At 35.9% G+C, this 25,120-nt stretch overlaps 1 protein-coding gene across 2 annotated transcripts in view; it reads left to right on the forward strand.

Moving 5' to 3' along the window:
- The first annotated feature begins 9,544 nt into the window (after nucleotides 1–9,544).
- LOC128237226 (putative inhibitor of apoptosis) overlaps nucleotides 9,545–25,120 on the forward strand; it is a 42,546-nt gene continuing 26,970 nt past the window's right edge. For both annotated transcript variants that reach the window (XM_052952574.1, XM_052952575.1), the window contains exons 1-2: nucleotides 9,545–9,626; nucleotides 13,841–15,206. In XM_052952574.1, the coding sequence (XP_052808534.1) occupies nucleotides 14,105–15,206 (1,102 nt within the window). In that variant the 5' untranslated portion in view covers nucleotides 9,545–9,626; nucleotides 13,841–14,104. The remainder of the gene's footprint in view (nucleotides 9,627–13,840; nucleotides 15,207–25,120) is intronic.

Consider the following 25,120-nt stretch of genomic DNA (forward strand, 5'->3'; position numbering starts at 1 on the left):
ATTTTTGTATACCCGGTAGTTTTGATTGGTGTTTACTCCAAAAATAGGGAGGAATAATAAGCCTTACCTAGGGTTCCTGGTTCTTTTTTCGGCGATTTTACCATTAGTTCGTCCCTGCATAAGCATGCTTGACTATTCTGAAACTTACAAAATTTATATTTTATGCAAGAGAGCATTACCTTACTTGATTGGGAACACTCGTCTTAATTTTAAGTAACCATGCCATACATCTTTTAAAATTTCTACTGGAGAGTCAAAGAATAATGGGCCATAATTTGCATTATATGCAAGATACAGTTTTCTTAACTTAATTAACTTAGTATTCACTTGGATGATCGGGAACATTTCTTGGAAGTATTCAATGAATACATCATGAAGTTACTGAAATATTGCCTTAAATGTCTGTGCTTACATACAAAACCTTTAATAACCAGAATTTCAATGTAACAAAGGGCCATCATTTGCATTATATGCAGGATAGAGTTGCCTTACTTGATTGTATAAAGTTTCAATGCAATACATAAATTAGTGATGAGATATTGATGTATACCTGGTATGTGCTTACATGCAAAAGCTTAACTATAATTTGAAGTTGAATAACAAAGGGGAAAAGCAAGCTGGAGTTATCTTACTTGATTAATTAAGCAGGTTTGATGGATGGGATCATTTATCTCAAATATTAATGCAATACATGAAACATTTCATGAGACATTGACTCAAATATGTTTATATGCAAAAACTTTTAAAAACCATATACTGTGACGTTGATGCCTGGGAGAGTAGTATAGCCTTGCATTTTTTTAACAGGCCGGCTAAAAAGGACAAATGCAAGTAGAATAATTTTATATTAAATTCTGTCCAGTTGTTGCATATAAAGGCCTTATACATTGTGGGGGATAAGTAATAGTCATTCAACTGTTGATAGCTCAGTCCCTAACATTGCTGACTGCAAACCACTAAAAATAATGCAAGAGTTTGAATCTGACTATTGTTAATCACTACCTTAAAAAACATCAAATGCAGCCAGCAGTGACTGACTGTATTTTTAAGCCAAAATCAAATCAATTACCATCATGTTTTCTGTCTCTGTTTTTTTCCTGCATGATGTTCTTTGCCAACAGGTGGCCGGCCACATATCAACTTCTTCCTGCATACTTCCTTTACACATTACCTGCAAGTTTAGATGGAATATTTAAATATTTAAAATCAGAATTGTAATGCATGCATGTACAGCTTAAATTATTCAGAGCTATTTTCCAGAAGGTATGCCCTTAATAATGCTTTTAGTGTTGGGAATCGGTTCCAATTTTACTATCGATAATTGGTTCCACTCAAGTACCTGGTTATCAATAGTACAATCGTTTTTTTTAAATACTATATAGAACATGAATTGAAGTTTTATTAATGCACAGTATTTAATCATTATATGCATCTACGTTTAATTTCTATGATTAAAGTTATTAAGTGTTGTATAAAAAAAGTTCATTCGTGCTTGCTCATTGTGGCTTTAATCAGCCATTAAGTTAAAGATAACATCTGAACACTTACTAATAGTTTTTTCGATGATCGATTATAAACAAATACAATCGATTGTCACTGATTTCAGGTCACACCAATCGATTTTCGATTATAATCGATCATCGGAACATCACTACATGCAAGTACAACTAAAATTCTTGCGGGCTATTTTCCAGACCTCAGAACGTAATACCCTTAAAAATGCATGCAAGTACAACTAAAATTCTTCCGGGCTATTTTCCAGACCTCAGAACGTAATGCCCTTAATAATGCAAGCAAGTACAACTAAAATTCTTGCGGGCTATTTTCCAGACCTCAGAACGTAATGCCCTTAAAAATGCATGCAAGTACAACTAAAATTCTTGCGAGCTATTTTCCAGACCCCAGAACGTAATGCCCTTAATAATGCATGCAGGTACAATGAAAATTCTTCCGGGCTATTATCCAGACCTCAGAACGTAATGCCCTTAATAATGCATGCAGGTACAACGAAAAATCTTGCGGGCTATTTTCCAGACCTCAGAACGTAATACCCTTTATTATGCATGCAGGTACAACGAAAATTCTTGTGGGCTATTTTCCAGACCTCAGAACGTAAAGTCCTTTTTAATGCATGCAAATAGGATTAAAATCATTGGGGCTATATTCCAGACCTCAGAACGTAAAACCCTTTAAAATGCAAGCAAATAGGATTAAAATCATTGGGGCTATTTTCCAGACCTCAAAATGTAAAACGCTTTAGAATGGAAGCAAATAGGATTAAAGTCATGGGGGCTATATTCCAGACCTCAGAACGTAAAACGCTTTAAAATGCAAGCAAATAGGATTGAAATCATAGGGGCTATTTTCCAGACCTCAGAACGTAAGACCCTTAAAAATACAAGCAAATAGGATTAAATTTCATTGGGGCTATTTTCCAGACTTCAGAATGTAAAGTCCTTATTAATGCATGCAAATACGATTAAAATCATAGGAGCTATTTTCCAGATCTCAGAACGTAAGACCCTTAAAAATACAAGCAAATAGGATTAAATTTCATCGGGGCTATTTTCTAGACCTCAGAATGTAAAATCCTTTTTAATGCATGCAAATAGGATTAAAATCATAGGGGCTATTTTCCAGACCTCAGAACGTAAGACCCTTAAAAATGCAAGCAAATAGGATTAAAATCATGGGGGCTGTTTTCCAGACCTCAGAACGTAAAGTCCTTTTAAATGCATGCAAATAGAATTAAAATCATGGGGGCTATATTCCAGACGTCAAAACGTTAAGCCCTTTAAAATGCAAATAAATAGAAATAAAGTCATTGTGGTTATATTCCAGTCCTCGGAACGTAAAACCCTCTACATTGCATGTAAACAGGACTAAAATTTATGAGGTTTATATTCCAGACCTTAGAACATTATTTCCTTTTTAATGCATTCCAAACATGTTTTTAACGGGCTATCCTTGATCGCAAGGTCTAAAGAAATACACACACACGTTCTGGCTATTATCCAGACCTCAATTACGGCCGCATTCGGAACTCCTCGGCCATTTTTTTTCAAAAACAACGTTGTTTTCGATAAAATGGCCGAGGAGCTCCGAATGTTACGGCCGGTGCGGGGTGATACATGATTCCAGTGGATTGGGAACATAACTTTTTCATTTTCTGATATATCTCCATAAACTGAAATATAATCCTGATATAAAGCCTATTCCATTATAATTATGCTCATCAAAAAGAAATATTTGTTAAAAATAAATGAGTTCTGAGTGGATTTCACGTCTCAAAAAGTGGATTTCAATTCTCGAAAACTGGGGTCGCACTAAATTGCGGTCTTTACAGCGGACGATATTGAAAGCGTTGAAAAGTGCGGACGACATAAACAAAGAAGGGTTTTGAAAACTGCGGCCAATATATAGACAAAGAAGGACATCGAATAGTATTGTATTTATTTAAATCAATATAAAATATATTGTAAGCGCGTTTAGTTGAACATGATTATAGATTACTTTTCTAATCATAAGCGATAGAAAGTATCCATCTACATCCAGGCCACACCAAGTGGAGGCGATCTTGCAATGGCCCGTTTGTTGTTGAATGAATAAATTAGTTAGTGAGTCCGTAAATGAATGAATAAAAGTATCGATAAATAAATAAGTATATAAGTAAATATATACATGTAAGTAAATAGATATGTTTGAATATAAATAGAACAAAACTAAACAATAAATATATTTAAATAGTGCGGACAATTTGGTAAACAACATGACGGAAAATACAAATTGAGGCAATTTTACCCCCAAAAAGCTCGCCCGATTCATCAAATGTCTGGAGAACTTTGACAAAATTAACTTTTTTATAACATGTGTTTAGGAGCTCATTAAACTTTTATATCATATTTGGATGCTGCCAATAATACCGTGAACTGAAGTCTTTTTTCTTTGATCTTGGAAATTTTTGCATGATAGTATGTATAATTAAAGCTGTCGCCAATGATTGACTGACAAAGCGGACACCGTCTGTGTTTGTATTATATCCCTTGCAATGCTAAAGCTTCATTTGGAAATTTAAAGTTACATGATCTTAGTTTATATAAATTCAATGCAAGATTAAGTTGAATGGTAGTTGAACACTGCTCTAGTTCAATGTTTTGTTTAAAAGTATTGTAAAATCTTCCTTTATGAGACCATCTCAATTGTTCTTGCCAAAATTCTGGTCCTTCAATGTTTTCGTAATAATACTATTTGCGAATATTCACATTTAATTTATTTTTTAACAAATTTGAATTATCAATGGAGTTAACAATTTCTTTCATGCTTTTCGATGAAAAATGGAGTTTTATCAGTGAAATAACAAAAGTCAAAATATCAATTTGATATTTTCACTGCAATATAAGGAGTGAAAATATCAACTTTCAGATCTACTTTTAAAATCCATTAAAGTTACTTCCCCTTGATCAAAACAGAACACTTCACATTGAACCAGAAAATGTTGGCAAAACATATATATTTCAATTTTAAAGACATGTTACATGAGATATATTTAAATGTTACATGAAATGTATTTCGAAATTAACAACTTACCGTTTATTATAAAAATGGTTATCCCGTTTTTTAAACGTGTTCTTGATCTTGAAGCGGATTTTTCGAACATTTGCTTTCATACCAAACAAATTACAGACGAAAACAACTGTTCGAACATAAATAGAATGTTATCACATCGTTCAAAAGTATTTTGAACTGTTTATCGTTGTAATACGTAATACGAACTTCCCGGAAAATTCACACAACAATTTACAGATTTACTGATTAATTTTTTACCCCATCCACGCCTCAACATTTGTCAACAAACTAGCGTGGTCCTCATCATTACCTGGAAATCGACCTGTCTTCAAGCAAAACAGACTGTAAGATGACTGAATGTCCATGTACCAAGAAACACACTCTTAAACTAAGAAACATGTTTTATATCCAATGATTATCCGCAAATTTTCATTCAATAAATGGCGGCGTAGTAATTTGGTTATGTATTCATACCACGCTTAAAATAAAAGTGTTTTTCGATATATTTTGAAACATTAATGCACTTCAGTGATAACTGTTCATAAAATCTTTGCACTAAAAAACGAGCAAATAATAAACTATAAAAAAGAATATCAGAGAACTCTTCCTCAACAAACCGGATTTTTTTTACATCGATTGCTACTCTTATTGCAACAGAATTTGAAAATTTTATAATTAACTAGATTTGTAACTATCGATTAAGCCTATGCCATTGTTGTGACACAGATCTCCACTGTTTCACCTGTTGGGGCTGCCAACCAAATTCCCCATAGAGAGCATTGTTGGACGTGTATTTACCCGCACCCACGAAAACCTCATCGCTCGACTCTGAACAGCGTTTATACAAGAATATGATCTACTCCCCCATATAGCTCCGCCATATGCTATTACAGGCCACACTGTGCTGTCATAAAGTTTAGTGAATACAATGTAAGGCATACTACCATATGCTTTAAACTTTGCAATCAGAAGTCCGAGAGCCCTGCCAGCACTCTGTGCAACTGGTTTTGTTGTAAGATTAAAATCTAGAATTTCATCCAGCAATAAGCTCAGGTAAGTATATTTGGCAACCACTTTCAAACTGTTGTCCTCACATATCAAATTATATGAAACTCTGGAAACAGAATGGGGTCTAAAATGAATGATGTTGCTTTTTAAGCGATTTGCAACCATATTATTATTATTATTACACCAATTATTTAATATATCTAGCACATATTGAAGATCATCCTCATTCTCTGCTATGAGCACTATGTCATTTGCATACAGCAATATACATATTTTTTCATTACCAATACAAATACCTTCATTTGCAGCTTTAATTTCAAATCATTTATTAAATCAAAATAAAGAGCAATGGAGAAAGAGAACATACTTGTCTCAACCCGCGCTGTACATTAAAACTTTCAGTATATAAACCATTGACTCTAACACAGGATGACACATTACTGTACAGAGATTTTAAAGCTGTCAAAAAAATTCCACTAACCCCAATTTGCGAACTACTTATTTTCGTCCATAAAAGACTACGCCTTTTTAAAATCTATAAAAGCACAGAATGTGGATTGCTTAGATTTTCTTCTAGTATCAATAATATTTGTTAGTGAAGATAAATGGTCAATAGTGCTTCTTCCTTTTCGGAAACCATTCTGTTCATCCTCTAAAATATTATTTGTTTCTGACCATTTTGACAGCCTGTCATTTAGAACAGAGCAATATATCTTATACATTGCACATGACAAGGCAATACCCCTAAATGAGAATGGATCACGAGGATCAAGTGTACTAGATTTAGGTATTGGACTTATTATAATATTACCCCATTCACTTGGGATGATTCCAGTATTGAAACACACATTGAACAAAACATATAAAAAAGAAATAGAACAATCATTCTTTAACATATCAATTGGAACTTTATCTATTCCACATGATTTGCCTGATTTGGCTTTAACAATTGCTTTCTGTACTTCAAACACTGTAATATTTTCATTTAGACTATCGCAACTTGGTAAATCACCATTAGGTTCATTACCAATTAAATTAACATGAGCATCAACAGTATTAGTTTGACTATCAACAAACAGATTACTAAATTCAGTTTTCCATTTACTGAGTACATTATCAATATCACAAAAGACAGAACCATCATCACAATTTCCATTGGTATAGACTTTTTCTTGGTTTGCCCAACATCTATCCTGCCTATGGTTTTCCAGAAATCCTGTTGGTTATTCACACTGTCTGTGAGTAGTTCGTTCTGCAAAGAAACCAAGTAGGACCGCTTACACCTTTGGACCTCGCGATCAAAAATTCTCCAAGCCGAAATAAAAGCAGTCTTCAAGTTTTTTCTTAACAGACCAGATACTACATTTGTACCAATTCTTTTCTGCCTCGCATAGATTATTCCACAGACAGGATAGGTCATTGTTCCACCAAGGCTTACCATTTTTTCTCTTTTTATTTGAGTTACCAACCTGAAGATAAACATGTTTGTGGTTTGTGGTTTATTTCATCATACATTTCTTTCTTTAAAATATAACATAATTCAGTGTTAGCCGTATCTACATCATTTTGGCATTGTAAACTTTGCTCCAACTTAAAAACAGTATCTATACTGGGATCTGACACTCGTTGTCATTTTATACAAGATTTTTTATTAAACTCGTCCATGAAAGTTGTAAGTAAGCTCGCCTCAGCATGTCTATCCAGTATTGGCTGCGCAAATCGCTGCGTTTTCCCTATTTTTTATATTGGCTGCGTTAATCTCTGCGTTTATACCGACACCGTACAAATGCATATTTATATATAATCTGACAGGAATATAACTGTATAACTATTTGACGTGCTTTATATAACAAGCATTTTTAAGTTTTAATATGTTTTCTATCATTATTTGGAACAAGAGATGTCTACCCGTGCAGCTCCGGCATCCTACTATGATAATTCACTGCATTCACAAGATTTACAAACAAACTTGAGGGTTTTGGCACTCCAAGACTTAAGGTCTTGCTCGGACAAATCAGAACAATTAGCAGGTTCCCCATTTCTGAAATTAGAACAGTGTAATAACGGAACTGTATGCACCAATCTCTACTACAGTCAACAGCATATATATATATAGTGTAACGTGCGCCGCTAACAAACACCAGATAGCTGAGCTTTCTGGTGTAATGAAACAAACACCAACAGATCCCTTCAGGGAAAAGCATGCTCGACCCTGAAGGGGTCCAATGGTCTTTATATACACTAACTTCGCCTCTTTTATTTAAATACATGCGTACGTTAAAAATACAAAATTATCAACTGTGTCAATTATAGGGAACAAATTGTATGTATTTGCATGATATATCATTTTTTTTTTAAATTGATACACTCTTTTTCGTTTGTTAAGTAATTGTTCTTTCAATTGTCCGATTTCCTCTTCGTAGGCGACATGCAATTGAACAGCTGTGAACATTTCACTGGTTGAGGGTTGTTCTTCAAATATGTCATTGCTGCTGCTCTTTTGTCTGCAAAGGAAAAGTCATATGTTTAATATTGTTCTATTCTTATCTTAAAAAATTCATTTTAAGGTTGCCTTTATGAAATCTTAAATTAAAATAAGTTGGTGCTGTTCTTACTGTTTTGATATTGTCTCGTGTGGTGCTAGTATCATCCCTCTTAAGCTCTCTCCTCTTTGGTGTCTTTTTCTGCCAGTCAAAAATATTGGGAACAGTATCTGGCATTACACGTCTTCTGTTTGGAGTCCAGCCAGTATAATCATCTTTGGTGAGGTGTTTTGAACAAACCACTGTTGTTTAAGAAATCTAAAATATACCATATATAAAACTAAGTGTTGTTATATAAGAACATTTACGGTACTGTATTCGATTCTTTTTCAATTAAAACACACCAGAAACATTTAAGAAAAGGAACATTTTAATATCGAAGTAAAAAGTAATTTGAATCAGATGAAAGAACATCATACATGTTACTTCTTGTTTGATAAAATATACGATAATATGTATAATAAACATACGGTACCTGAAACATAGGCCCTTTGTCTCTCCTGATTTTGGCAATCCATTTTTTTACGTTTTCCTTCTACTATTGCCATTTTATGAAAGTTCACATTTAAGTCAGATCTTCCATTACAGTTACAAAAAAGAAACACAACAGAAATAATTTGATATTTTATAGCTTTTTCATAAATTCAGATCACTGCTATCATCTTTGGCAGCCATGGCTAGTATGGCTGGAATCTTTGTTTACATCTGACCTCGTTCTGATTATGGAATGCCAAGCATGCATATAATTTGAGAATGGGCTATTCTTACAGATCCCGGGCTTTGCTATTTACATATTACCAAGTTAACATACGTACTACGAACGTACTTCCGTTTTATACGGAATATTATGAACGCACATCCGCCTACAGCGGACCGTTATATTACTTTCCCCTCCGAAGAGTCTTATGGGTAAGGCAACTCCGTTCTGGCAGTTATCATCATCCCACCGTCTAACAAAAAAACACCAGAGAGCCGAGCATTCTGGCGTATTGAAACAAACACCATCAGATCCCTTCAGGGAAAAGCATGCTCGACCTTGAAGGGGTCCACTGGTCTTTATATACACTAACTTCTCTATTCTCACATAGCCCGGGCTTTGTTAATTTGCATATTACCAACCAAGTTTACATCCGGTATGAACGTACTTCTGTTTTATACGGAATATTATTATGAATGCACCTCGGCCGCTGTAGACCTCCGCCGCTTATAGCAGACCGTTACACTTCAACCAACAGGAAAGCAGAGCTTTCTCTGAAAGATTGTTGAAGTTCTAACTTACTATGCCTCACAGGATAGCTGAGCTTTCTAGCAAGAGCATAGACGTGGAGACTATGAACGCACATCCGCCGCATACAGCGGACCGTTACAATAGCACAAGAAAACTGTTCAAAGAGTATAAAGTTACGTTTATTTCGGTAATTTGGCATCTTTCGGTAAGTCCAGTATTCGGACTTTAGTAAACACCTGAGTCTAACGGATTTCGAAATAAATTGTTTGAAATTCTTAATGGTAACCTTATTAATATTTCTGTATTTGCTTTCATTATAAGTAACACGGAAGTAGTTTTCAAATTGGGATATAATTAGTTGAATTCATAACGTGGGTGGAGAACATGAAAGGTTTATCGTACCCTAGTTATTTTCATTTTGTACCCTACAGTTTCGGTTATTTCGTACCATTCACATACAACTATTTTGAAATTTTTCAATTCAAGTCAAGTCAAGTCAATATTTATTTATTGTCGGGTACTATCATTAACAGTTTAACATAAGCTGTGAATAGCTTTTGACCGACATTATAAATAAATAGCATAATTTATGTAACTAATATATCACACACATCAGTTCATGCAAATAATAATATTCAGTATGTACACTAACATCTTGAAATAAATAATTCTTATAGTAAAATCACATAAACATATTTGGCAGTCGAAAGACATTAGACTATTTAGAGAATGTAGGTAGATTAGCATAATTTATAGCATAAGTTAATCGAAAATACGAATCACAAGGTAATACGACAATGCATTAAGCATGGGAAATAAAACAAAAGAAGTCACAATTAATTAACATGATTTAAATCAAAGACACATTGAAAGAGACCAGCTGCCTAGGCAGTCAAAGCTCGCGAGGTCCCATCCAACATATCTTTGATTAAGACATTTTACAGCATGTTATATGACAGCATTCTTATATATGCAAAATGAGCATTTGCAGTTATCTCCGCTCCATGCCCGGACTAAACTCTTGAAATGATTAAAATTAGTTTCTTCCCTAAAATATTGTGGAAGGGAGTTCCAGAGTTTAGGGGCACCGGAGTGGAAAGAATTGCACCCATATGTTGTAGTTCTTACAGTTGGGATAGCAGCCATCATTTTATATCTAAAGTTAAAGGAATGTTCTTTTATAACCACTAAGTCATGTAGATACATTGGACCCTGCTTGTGGATAATTTTATGGGTTTCTATAGCAATGGACCTTAACCTTCTAAGCTTGAGAGTTGGCAACATTGATTTAGATAAAAAATTGCCTTGATCCAGAACTAATCAAGATCCGGAATACCCCTAACAACTGTAGTTGTTTCGTAACATTTATTTTATTATTATGTTGTTGTTTTAGTCCAAATAATTGTACGTTGACAGATTTTTTTAAGATTTTTGATATGGCAAATCCTTCACGTACAAATTGTTTAGTATCAAAAGTGGGTAGTTGTTCCGATCAGGATTCCGGGTTAAAGCATACAGTGTCTATAAAATATCATAAAAACAAGAAATATTACCAGATAATGTTTTTTTATATTAGTTCCGTACACAAAAAATAAATATCCAACTTATAATTATGAGTTTGATGGCTTTTCTTCATTTCATTCTGTCAAAACATAACGATACATACATGAAGGGCACCTGCATTAGGCTTTAGGGCATAGTTTTAAATCGCTCGGAACATTTCGGCCATGGCCGAGTTGTTACGATTGTGTAACGAGGTCTATCTCGAAGCTTTGTCGGAGGCCGAGTTGTTACGATTGTATCGAGTTGTTCCCCTTCGCATAATTGTTTTCTGTGTCAGTCAACTTTCGTTTTATTGGAAAGGTAAACAACTTGTTTTAATGCATTAAATGCTTGTTTAGTGCAAAATAACATTTCACTTACATGGTAAAATATGAATATAACTCTTTATGATCAATTTCAACCATAAAATTCTTCACTTAAAACAATTTCAATATTTTTTAAAACACCCCCGTTTTTTGCACATTCCCGTTTAGACGTTAGGGATTGGAAGAATCACGTATAACACGTTGTTGTTTCTGGACCATTTTCGGTCTGAATCATAAAATTGAACCTAGTCCTGGCTTCCATAACTTAAATGTTGATATTTAATTTTTTGATGTTTACAACACATTAAAGTTATGGCGTAACCAACATATAAAAGTCAATCAGCAGTGCGTTCAGTAAAGCGAGCGTTTACAAAACGCTCGCAAACGCTTTGTTTTGTATCCCTGTTGCAACGCAGCTCATACACGTTGAGCGGGAAATCAAACAGCAAACGTTCGCTGCAAACATGTTTACTGAACGCGTTGCAATATCAACTGAGTATGATGACGCAATTGAATGACTCTGCAATTACATGACCATGATGACGTCACTGGATTCTATTTATAGCATTGGATTCACATTGTTCATTTAGTTGAAACCAATTGCAGTAAGGTTGAAAATACCTTTTGATAAGTAAAAACAATTAATTTATTCCAAATTTGTTATAAGTTATTTACTTATTATTTGAAATGGAAAAAATAACAGCAAAATAAACACTACATGTGTGAGCAAAATAAACACTACATGTGTGAGCAAAATAAACACTACTGTACATGTGTGGGGTCAAATGTAGGTTACATGGGTATTTTCTGAAAATCTTGTTATCACGTGATTAAATTTGAATACAGCTATGACCTAGTTAAGGAATGCTTATAATCGGATTTATTAAAATGATAAATTAACTATCTATAAAGCGTTTTTTGGTTTTGAAAATGTGTTTATGAACTACATTTTATTTCATTTACCTGAGGATATAGTTATTTTGTCTGTACAATGCATACAAATGAAATAACAGCGTGACATAAAAATGTCATGAATTCTGATAGGGTTTGGATACGGTGTTCTCTTCAGCTAACATGTCCAAAAAGCTAATATATAACTTGTTTGCTGAAGTTCTTTAGCTAAATTGAACCTAATATTCTGGATATGTAGTTCTTGCTTCCATAACTTTCATGTAGATATTTTTTATTTTTTTTATGTTTACTACACATTAACACATCCCAAAAGGTAATATATAACGTTTTCACTGAAGTTCTTCAACTAATATTCATGTGGTGTGTTTAAAAATAAAACACCTCATTTACTGTAATGTCCGGGATTACTTTCTAATTCCAGTTTGATAAGATACTGTAGAGATTTAGTTGGATTGTAGCCACTGTAGGTCACTTTCTGATGTGTCCAAAAGTAGATAAAATGGAAGAATTCCCTGGGTTTTTAAACGGTTAATATCTCAGCAACTGCTTGATGAATTGCATTGAGACTTTATATCTTGGCAACTACTTGATGTATTACATTTAGATGTTACAGAAATTTTGAGAAAGTTGAGAAATCAATCATAAAATGAGGTGCTTTACTAAACAATGACTACTGATTTTGAACAATTACAATGTATAATCTTCAGTAATGATTGTTACATCTGTCGACGAAGTTGTACCCATTTAACAATTAAACATATGTATACAACAGTACTGTACACAACCATCCAACCTAAGATCAAAGATAAAAGTAACTGTACTGGTATTTTGCATAAAATGCAAATTATGGCCATTTATTGTTCAACTTCAAAATTCTGGTTAAGCCTAACTTAAGGTTATGCTTGTTACCACATTTAAATTAATCTCAGCAAACACATAATGTAAAATATTGTATTGAAACTTAAGACATGCCCAACTATCTAACTTAATTAATTAATCAAGTATAATATCTCTATGAGACTCTATCTACATGTAATGGAAATTATTGCCTTTTATTATTCGACTCAGAAATTCTGGTTTTAAAACATCTTGCATGTAGCACATAATTTTTTTTTTTTTTATACCAGTATAGGTTAATATCTGCTTGATGAATTGCATTGAGGTTAATATCAAAGGAGGTATTGCATTGAGATTTTATACAATGGTACTCAACCATCCAACCTAAGTAAGATAACTTTGTTGTATGCCTTATAAATGAATTTAAATGTTTTATATATTTTCATTTTTGTTGAAAAGGGGAGGGTGCTAAGTCAGAAAGGGCACTTTAATTAGTATTGAATAGGTGTTGTAAAGTCTACTACCAATACAAATAGTTTGTTATGAAATAATTGAATGACCTTAGCTGTTATCTTTACCTCATTGTCAAAATTATGAATATTTATTATTTTTATACTTATTTCTGAAATTGACTTGACAATATGTCCAATAAATATCAAATATAGTTAAAAACTTAATAATCATCAAGGCAGCTTTCTCAAACAAGAGGGCATAGCAGGGCATAGTAAAAAGACAGCAGGGTGCCAGAAAAGGGCAAAAGATGTCCATTTAGATGCACCTGACCTAATAGGCGACTTTTTTCATTTTTTTTCTATTATAATCTGCGACTTATGCTTTCCTGTACTCTAAACTTAAAATAAGATTATTTTCTTTTATAGTGAGATTAATCTACAGCAGCATACGGTTTGAATGGAATGTACGTCTGATATTCTATTAATAGAAAGGGAGATTGAAACTAGCAGATAGAAAGGAAACTGGGGACTTGAAGGGAAAAGGGACGAAGTTGTATTGAAATATCAGAGAAGGAATGTGTTTTGTTTAAGAAATTGTGTGATTTATTTGGTATTTAAGTTAGATTAGTGTGATATATTGATGTGAAGTGTTCGGAGGAAATGTAGGATTTATTGCTATGAGAATATATAATGGCAGAAAGTCTTACATCAAGTAGTTCATCCAGTAGCATTTTATCAAATACAAATTCAAACCTTAGTTCAAGAGACCTAGAGTCCATCCCCTGTGGTGAACAAAGTACTGGAACAAATCAAGCGGTGACACATTTTATCCCAAATCCACGTGTTCCAAATATTTACTCTCAAAGAAATCAACCAGCAGTATCTGCATCAGGTGTTTCTATTTATAAAGGCAGGAACCAGGAGGTATCAAGATACACAAGCACTCCTCCAGTTGTATCAGCACAGACTTCATCTATACCAGCTGCGACATCTATTCAAAGAACAAGTCAACCCATTATTGTACCAACCTTTATAGATAATCCCCAACCAAACGTCACCATTCATTCGGAAGAAGAACCCCCTGAGGATATTGCCCCGGATCCTCGTGATTTTTACTCACAGTTTTACCGGGAGGATGATCGATTAAAAACATATTATGACTGGCCAGCAAATGCAGCTGTTACCAAACAAGAATTAGCCAAAAATGGCTTCATATATCAGCATACTGCAGACAGAGTGCAGTGTGTATTCTGTAGAGCATGTTTGTCAAACTGGGAGCGCGGTGATGTTGTAGAGAATGAACACAGGAAGCATTGTCCTGAATGTCCATTTGCATTTGGGTATGATACTCGGAATGTACCCATTGTAAGACGTTCGACCCAGCATGAGAACAGAAGGCCAGGTGGCAGTGGTTCTCATGTGCAGCGCCATGTTGCCGAATCAATATCTAGACCGTCGGACCGAACCCAACCAATTACCTATAATACGACAGTGAAGGTTCCAGTGACAACAGATGACGTTGCTCGTCTGGCAAATCGCTTTGATTCTCATGGAATTCGAGAATCTCCCACTCCAGCAGGTGGCTTTGCCTTTTCTGGTCCTCAGTCTATGCCAGTCGACCAAAGTGTGGCCAATTCCTCTTCCAGTCTATTGGGATCAGGAGGGGTGATTACAGAGCCCAAGTACCGTGAGTGGGAAAATGAAAGCACAAGACTGATGTCTTTCCGTGGTTGGCCGGCACAGATGTCACAAATTCCAAGACAGCTAGTTGATGCAGGGCTGCTCTATATGGGTAGGTGGACAATATAGATATATATACATGTATATTATATTGAAAAATAATATGCTGCAAATGCTGTTCACAAAAGGTTTATTTATTTTGTCTTGCTAACAATAGCTTAACAGCACCATACTTACACTCGTCTACCAGAGTTATCTTTCTGTTGTTTTGTTTTTTGGGCCAAAATTTAGCCCGATTCATTACTCAATTATTATTTTTTATTATGGTACCAAAATTCCTCTCCAGGTAAATGAAGAAACAGATAGACCAAATCTGGCCCAAAATAACCAAGATAAATGAAGAGATATATTTCCATGCTCTCACTTGAATCCCGATAACTTATCAGGGCTGTCTTTCCACTGTCGGGGAATGTGGCCAGGGCCAATCCAAAGGGGAATTTTGCTGACAAAAGGGAGTTTTGAATTCATGCAGTATTTCATGCAGTATTATGATAATATCAAATTAATATATTCAGGGTGAGGAATCACATGACTTCAAAGGTTTTTTACAAGGGTCACCTCAGGTTATAGTGAAGTTTATTTTAAAAAAAACTTTTTTTGACAGAAAAAGAAATCGTTACGCCAAAATTTCAATTTGCCAGAATTTTGTAGAACGATGCAACGCTGAAATTTTGGCACAGGATTGCATCATTAAAATACAAGCAAATCTAAAATATTTCACACGTGTAGAAGCAGAAAATAGCAGAGTCTTTCATAGGCTAAGATATATTTTCATACCCTTTCTGTCCAAAAAATTATTAAGAAATCAATGTCACTTTCTTGTTTGTTGATGTCCGTTGTCTATAACCTGTACACTTGCAGCTGGAGCAACAGTGCTAGCTCTTAAAAGTTACCATAAAGTCATGCAAAGACAACCATGTGACATACATTTTCGCTTGCCTAAGCACAAGTTTAGCACTATGTCTTCATGCAATGTTTTTGGAATCATGTAGTCCGGAGCCTGGAAAAGAAACATTTCTGTTTTAGTGCAATTTATGAAGGGTTTGATTTTTTACGAGTTCTGCTGTTATCTCTTATACTTCTTTAAGATGATTTTGTGTATTTAATATTAATGTAATGGTTTTAGTATTAAATGTCTAAACTTAAATCATAAATTGATACGAAAGAAGTTATATTCTTAATGGTTCTACTTTTTCTAAAGATTAATGAACTTGACACCCTTAGTCTTTAATGTAAGTTATATATAATAGTTCCACCCATAGGGTTTGTTAAAATGGATCATTTCGTTTTGGTCACGTGATAATAGGGTATAAAAGCAGCGAAAGACATATATCAGTCCGTGTCTTGACGCCGATTGGAGAACATCAAGTTAATATACAGGGAAGCTTTGAAGTATCTTTTTGTACTGCTTAGGGCAGGTTCTGAACTATTGGAGACTAGGAGAATTAAAGTGAAGCATTGCTCTACAGCTTCTAGTTTCCAGGTTCGGACATCCATGGGGTTTCTTTTTGGCCTCTTAGTAAGCCTGGATCATTGCGATACAGACAGAACAGGGTCAATGGTTTGATTCCCCGTACAAGCTATACAATTAGGACTGCGGGTTTCACTGATATATTGTGGGATTATCTGCATTTTGTATGTTGGTCCTGTTTGATGATAAAGCATAGGTGTTGTAGTGTTTCTGTATACTGTGCGTTCTTGGTTTTGGGATAATTAAACATTAATTCTGGAACCATAATAATTATTTCCAATCATTTGGTTTTGTAAGCAATCATTGTTAATCATCTGTATATATTACTGATTTCATACTTAATTTTTGAGACAATGCAGTCCGAGAATAGGTTTGTAGTTTAATTTAAGGTAGTATGTCCGGCTAGTTAGGGAAGAATCTTTATGAATGTGCAAAAATGAAAGTATCATTGTACTGTAAATCAGGAGGAAAAAAACACAATGAAAATAGAATGAAATAACAATGCTGTCGAATATCCTTTGGGATATAAAAAAAAAAAATGAATAAAAAAAAACATTACTCACAGCCTCTAGCTCTATTTAAGGCAGTATTAGCAACACACAATGGTTTTAAAGATAACTCTCAATCTTTAAGAAATCCATTCACGGGCTTCAACACTCGCCTCATTCGAAAACAGTGTTATGAACCATATTTTTAAATAATAATATCAAAAAAAGTAAATGAAGCAAGTTTAAATTGATAAATTTCTTCTTTCTAGTAATTCCCTTCTCTCATGAATTTACCCTGAATAAATATATAGTTTGTTCAAAGGGCATAATATAGTATAATATAATATGCAAAAAGTAGTATTTTTTATGCCCCTGAAGGTGGGCATATTAATATCGCACCATCCATCCATCCGTCCGTCCGTCTGTCCGTCCGTCCGGCTCTGTAACTTTCCCTTGTATGGACAGATTTTAAAATAACTTGCCACATGTGTTCCACATACCAAGACGACGTGTGGCGTGCAAGACTCTTGTCCCTACCTCAAAGGTCAAGGTCACACTTAGTGTTTATTCACAATGGAGTGTTGCATATAAGGACAAAAAGTATAGGTTGTCGTGTCCGGGCTGTAACTTTCTCTTGTATGGACAGATTTTAAAAAAACATGCCACATGTGTACCACATACCAAGACGACGTGTCGCGTGCAAAACCCGTGTCCCTACCTCAAAGGTCAAGGTCACACTTAGTGTTTCTTCACAATGGAGTGCTGCATATAAGGACATAGAGTATAGGTTGTCGTGTCCGGGCTGTAACTTTCCCTTGTATGGACAGATTTTAAAATAACTTGCCACATGTGTTCCATATACCAAGACAACGTGTCGTGTGCAAGACCCATGTCCCTACCTCAAAGGTCAAGGTCACACTTAGTGTTTATTCACAATGGAGTGCTGCATATAAGGACATAGAGTATAGGTTATCGTGTCCGGGCTGTAACTTTCCCTTGTATGGACAGATTTTAAAATAACTTGCCACATGTGTTCCATATACCAAGACAACGTGTCGCGTGCAAGACCCGTGTCCCTACCTCAAAGGTCAAGGTCACACTTAGTGTTTATTCACAATGGAGTGCTGCATATAAGGACATAGAGTATAGGTTGTCGTGTCCGGGCTGTAACTTTCCCTTGTATGGACAGATTTTAAAATAACTTGCCAAATGTGTTCCACATACCAAGACGACGTGTTGGGTGCAAAACCCGTGTCCCTACCACAAAGGTTAAGGTCACACTTAGTGTTTATTCACAATGGAGTGCTGCATATAAGGACATAGAGTTTAGGTTGTCGTGTCCGGGCTGTAACTTTCTCTTGTATGGACAGATTTTGAAATAACTCGCCACATGTGTTCCACATACCAAGACGACGTGTCCCGTGCAAGACCCGTGTCCCTACCTCAAAGGTCATGGTCACACTTAAAAGTTTATTCACAATGGAGTGCTGCATATAAGGACATAGAGTATAGGTTGTCGTGTCCGGGCTGTAACTTTCCCTTGTATGGACAGATTTTAAAATAACTTGCCAAATGTGTTCCACATACCAAGATGACGTGTTGCGTGCAAAACCTGTGTCCCTACCTCAAAGGTCAAGGTCACACTTAGTGTTTATTCACAATGGAGTGCTGCATATAAGGACATAGGGTTTAGGTTGTCTTGTTCGGGCTGTAACTTTCTCTTGTATGGACAGATTTTGAAATAACTTGCCACATGTGTTCCACATACCAAGACGACGTGTCGCGTGCAAGACCCGTGTCCCTACCTCAAAGGTCATGGTCACACTTAAAAGTTTATTCACAATGGAGTGCTGCATATAAGGACATAGAGTATAGGTTGTCGTGTCAGGGCTGTAACTTTCCCTTGTATGGACATATTTTAAAATAACTTTGCCACATGTGTTCCACATACCAAGACGACGTGTCGCGTGCAAGACCCGTGTCCCTACCTCAAAGGTCAAGTTCACACATAGTGTTTATTCACAATGGAGTGCTGCATATAAGGACATAGAGTATAGGTTGTCGTGTCCGGGCTGTAACTTTCCCTTGTATGGACAGATTTTAAAATAAATTGCCACATGTGTTCCACATACCAAGACGACATGTCTCATGCAAGACCCGTGTCCCTACCTCAAAGGTCAAGGTCACACTTAGTGTTTATTCACAATGGAGTGCTGCATATAAGGACATAGAGTATAGGTTGTCGTGTCCGGGCTGTAACTTTCTCTTGTATGGACAGATTTTAAAATAACTTGCCACATGTGTTCCACATACCAAGACGACTTGTCGCGTGCAAGACCCGTGTCCCTGCCTCAAAGGTCAAGGTCACACATAGTGTTTATTCACAATGGAGAGCTGCATATAAGGACATAGAGTATAGGTTGTCATGTCCGGGCTGTAACTTTCCCTTGTATGGACAGATTTTAAAATATCTTGCCACATGTGTTCAACATACCAAGATGATGTGTCGCGTGCAAAACCCGTGTCCTTACCTCAAAGGTCAAGGTCACACTTAGTGTTTATTCACAATGGAGTGCTGCATATAAGGACATAGAGTTTAGGTTGTCTTGTCCGGGCTGTAACTTTCTCTTGTATGGACAGATTTTGAAATAACTTGCCACATGTGTTCCACATACCAAGACGACGTGTCGCGTGCAAGACCCGTGTCCCTACCTCAAAGGTCATGGTCACACTTAAAAGTTTATTCACAATGGAGTGCTGCATATAAGGACATAGAGTATAGGTTGTCGTGTCCGGGCTGTAACTTTCCCTTGTATGGACAGATTTTGAAATAACTTTGCCACATGTGTTCCACATACCAAGACGACGTGTCGCGTGCAAGACCCGTGTCCCTACCTCAAAGGTCAAGGTCACACTTAGTGTTTATTCACAATGGAGTGCTGCATATAAGGACATAGAGTATAGGTTGTCGTGTCCGGGCTGTAACTTTCTCTTGTATGGACAGATTTTGAAATAACTTGCCACATGTCCCTGCCTCAAAGGTCAAGATCACACATAGTGTTTATTCACAATGGAGTGCTGCATATAAGGACATAGAGTATAGGTTGTCATGTCCGGGCTGTAACTTTCCCTTGTATGCACAGATTTTAAAATAACTTTGCCACATGTGTTCCACATACCAAGATGTAGTGTCGCGTGCAAGACCCGTGTCCCTACCTCAAAGTTCAAGTTCACACTTAGTGTTTATTCACAATGGAGAGCTGCATATAAGGACATAGAGTATAGGTTGTCGTGTCCGGGCTGTAACTTTCCCTTGTATGGACAGATTTTAAAATAAATTGCCACATGTGTTCCACATACGAAGACGACATGTCTCGTGCAAGACCCGTGTCCCTACCTCAAAGGTCAAGGTCACACTTAGTGTTTATTCACAATGGAGTGCTGCATATAAGGACATAGAGTATAGGTTGTCGTGTCCGGGCTGTAACTTTCTCTTGTATGGACAGATTTTGAAATAACTTGCCACATGTCCCTGCCTCAAAGGTCAAGGTCACACATAGTGTTTATTCACAATGGAGTGCTGCATATAAGGACATAGAGTATAGGTTGTCATGTCAGGGCTGTAACTTTTCCTTGTATGGACAGATTTTAAAATAACTTTGCCACATGTGTTCCACATACCAAGACGATGTGTCGCGTGCAAGACCCGTGTCCCTACCTCAAAGGTCAAGTTCACACTTAGTGTTTCTTCACAATGGAGTGCTGCATATAAGGACATAGAGTATAGGTTGTCGTGTCCGGGCTGTAACTTTCTCTTGTATGGACAGATTTTAAAATGACTTGCCACATGTGTTCCACATACCAAGACGACTTGTCGCGTGCAAGACCCGTGTCCCTGCCTCAAAGGTCAAGGTCACACATAGTGTTTATTCACAATGGAGTGCTGCATATAAGGACATAGAGTATAGGTTGTCATGTCCGGGCTGTAACTTTCCCTTGTATGGTCAGATTTTAAAATAACTTGCCACATGTGTTCCACATACCAAGATGTAGTGTCGCGTGGAAGACCAGTGTCCCTACCTCAAAGGTCAAGGTCACACATAGTGTTTATTCACAATGGAGTGCTGCATACACGGACATAGGGTATAGGTTGTCGTGTCCGGGCTGTAACTTTCTCTTGTATGGACAGATTTTAAAATAACTTGCAACGTGTGTTCCACATACGAAGACGACGTGTCGTGTGCAAGACCCATGTCCCTACCTCTAAGGTGAAAGATACACTAAGTGTTTATTCACAAGGGAATTCTGAATATAAGGACATAACAGTGTAGGTTGTCAAGTATGGGTGGTATTTTTTTATGTTCAGAGGCAATTTAAAATAACTTGCCATATGTATTTGACACATAAAGGCAAGATCAACTTTTCATGTACTGACCTTGTTCGTAGGTCAATGTCACATTCGGGGGCATTCGTCACATACTGTGACAGCTCTTGTAATTTCAATGCATTATGCTTGATAGCTATGTTGCCACAACTTCTCCATTTAAAAAAGTGCAAAAATATTTTTTTATTTGTATAAAAATTGCTTTTTTGTTTGGGACTGATCATTAAAGGCAAATGAGTTAAACATGATTATGCATTAAAAATAAGTAAAAATGCTCATTTTACACCATATGTAACATATTATGGTATATACTTTGTTCGAGTTCATAGATACCATGATGTTCTCAAGTTAAAGGTGCATCTGTAATACAGGAATGTCAACAAGATATTTCATATTAAACCCTGAAGGAGTGTTTTACGCGTTTATGATCATTTTAAAGCTTAAATCTACCAAATGTGGGATAAATAAACTGGGAAACCAAAATCAGTTAGATAGTGTTGAGGATTTGTACATGTATATATAGTTTTACAAGTTAAATGCATAATTGATACTACTGCGTGTACTTATCCAGTTACATTCAAAACAATAGATGCTCATGTATGCCATTGTCCATGGGTGAAAAATGCTTCAAGTATTTCCTAAAAGAGCCATTTTCAATAATTGTAATTTTAAGTTATTATTCTCTCATCCAAAACGGCATGACCCAGAAGTTTGATATTTGGTCAAAATGTATGAAGCCTTGTCATATGGTCCTTTAAAAATTATCACATTGTCAGGGCTTCTGTTAAAGGAAGTTCTGAAACTACATGTATATTCAGGGTTCAACAATGTTATAAATTTTAGCTACTCAATCATTAAAATTAGACTTATGGATGAACAAGCCCGAATTCATATACTTTAGCTTGGCATCAAATTTTTGAACAAGCACTGCTATATAAAATTCAGAATTTGAGCAAGCCCGGAAGACATTTTACCAGTGCAGGGCTTGCGGGCTTGTGTTAATTTCGACCACTGGCTACTAAGGACTCCTAGTTTTTCATGCTTGGAATTCAACCAGACTCCTACATGTAGTTCATGCAAAAGAAAACTGTTATATAATGAATTCTAATTTGTGTTATAAAACTTGTTTAAGTTAAATCTTGCTTAAATATTGCACATTAAATAACTATTATTCAATATGTTCTCCTTTTATATATATGATCATGAATATATCTCAAACAGAAGTTGCAACTTACAATGCCTCACAGGATAGCTGAGCTTTCCAACAAGAGCATAGAAGTAGAGGCTTAAATGTCTATTGTATCTCTCAATGACAATCCGGTCCACTTGTCGGCTATTAACTGAACAGAATGTCAAAGCTTAGCTTTTCAGTAAGGATAATTAATATTTTATATGAGGAACTGCAAAGTTCAAGTCGATTAATCCCGAATTTTTCTTGATGTTCACTGGTCAGTAACTGCATCTAGAATGACAATATACTCAGCCTTATATATTATATCCCGCAGCGAAACTCTTGAGCCCGCAGCGAAACTCTTGAGCAACACGATGCTTTCATTGGTTATTTAAATTGAGTGTCGATTGGTTGTAAACTAAGCCCTTTGAATGGTCACAATCAACTGCAATCAGCATTCTGATTGGTCAAAACTATATATAAATACCTATCAAAGAAGATTCGGCTTGCAATATTCTCTATGTACGCGGCTGTGGTCAAATTTGTCACACAAAGTTGAAGGCTTGGAAATTCACAATCTTGTGTCAGTGTTATTTTTAGCTCTACTGGCCAAAGGCCAGAAGAGCTTATGCGATGGTAATGTGTACGTAGTATGTGCGTCTGTGCGTCTGTAAACATTTTCTTGTTAACGTGATACAGTCTTCAGTTTTGATTGTATCTCGATGAAACTTGTACAGTATTTAGATATCCATTAGAGCTCTGTTCCTTTCGAAAAACCAGCCATATCCGCTCATGCATGCCTAGATTATGGGCCTTGAAAGTTTAAAAAAAATGCTATTTTTAGCGAACCTAGTTTTAGCCAGGTCTGCATGAGCGAATTCTATTTTTAGCCAAGTTTACATGTACATGTAAATTCAAGTCTAGGGAGACAACTTGCTTTTTGGTTCTGCAGTTGATTTTGTGAATAACTCTGACTTGTTTTTGTTGAAAGCCCAAAGGCCTTTTTATAGCTCTAAGTGTCTGTAGTTTGCGCATTCATCTTAACAAAATTGGTTTTAAATGTTTGTTCAAATTATGCACCTGGGGTCATTACAGGCCACGCCCAGGATTCACAGGTTTGGTAAACTTGAATTTGAAAATCTTTTTGTCGGAACCAGCTATGCAGACACTTGCTATTTTGAATAAGGCACAATTTAATGGTCTGCTACCATGGTTGTTCAAATTATGACCCTGGGGTCAAAACTGGCACTGCCCCGGGGGTGACAAGTTTTCTAGAGACTTACTTAAGAATTTTTTCAAATTCTTCTTGTTTCAAACCACAAGGCTCAAACCTTTGATATTTGTGGTGTGGAGCATCATATGATGACTGTCAAACAAAACAGTTGAAAATATGCCCCTGGGGCCAAAGCTGGCCCCACCCCTTTTGACCTTCTTTTTAACTAGGTTTTCACATAGTGAAAACTGGTTATTAGAATGGCGAACGTCGTTGTTCAGGCGGGCGGGCGGCGTCAAACTCACCTATGAATCTGAATAACTTTAGTAAGGGTTGACATATCTTGACCAAACTTGGTCTATAGAAAGAGTTTATGGGTACCTTTCATGGGATTGCGTTTGGGGTCCCTAGGGTCAAGGTCAAGGTCACTGTTACTAAAAATAGAAAAATGGTTGCGTTTTGGGGTCCCTTGATTCAAGGTCAAGGTCACTGTTACTAAAAATAGAAAAACGGTTGAAACTGAACAATTTTAGACAGGGTCTACATATCTTGACCAAACCAGGTATAAAGGAAGAGTTTATGGAAACCTTTCATGGGATTGCGTTCGGGGTCCCTAGATTCAAGGTCAAGGTCACTGTTACTAAAAATAGAAAAATGGTTGAAACTGAATAACTTAAGTTAGGGTTGACATATCCTGACACTACTTGGTATAAAGGAAGAGTTTATGGATACCTTTCAATTGATTACATTTGGGGTCCCTAGGTTCAAGGTCACTGTTACTAAAAATAGAAAAACAGACACAGGCTGAAGTTAATCATTAAAAACCTGGTTTCGTCGCATTGCGGCGTTTCTTGTTTTATTTTTAAAACTATAGAAATTTTGACCATGAGTACAGTTTTGAAAGCTTTTTTTTGTCAAATGACCTAAACTTGGCGCATATAAAAATAGTTCATGCAACTAATCTGCTTACAATACTTTCTGTCCTCAGATGTTGAACGTGCAACGTTTTCAGGTAACCCAAACACAAAACGTGAACTATATGTCTGTTGCCTTTTATCCATACATACATGCTCTGGATTAAAAATGACCACAAGAGCCATGCCAGTAGAGCATAGGCCCTTATGGGCCTCTTGTTTGGTCACAATTTCAATTCTTCTTCTAGTGAAATGAATTATTTTGATACAAATTTCCACAGTCTAGAGAAAAATTTCGAAAATTTAAGGCAAGAATGTTTTATGC

Source organism: Mya arenaria, chromosome 6, assembly GCF_026914265.1.
Source record: "Mya arenaria isolate MELC-2E11 chromosome 6, ASM2691426v1".
Classification (NCBI taxonomy): Eukaryota; Metazoa; Mollusca; class Bivalvia; order Myida; family Myidae; genus Mya; species Mya arenaria.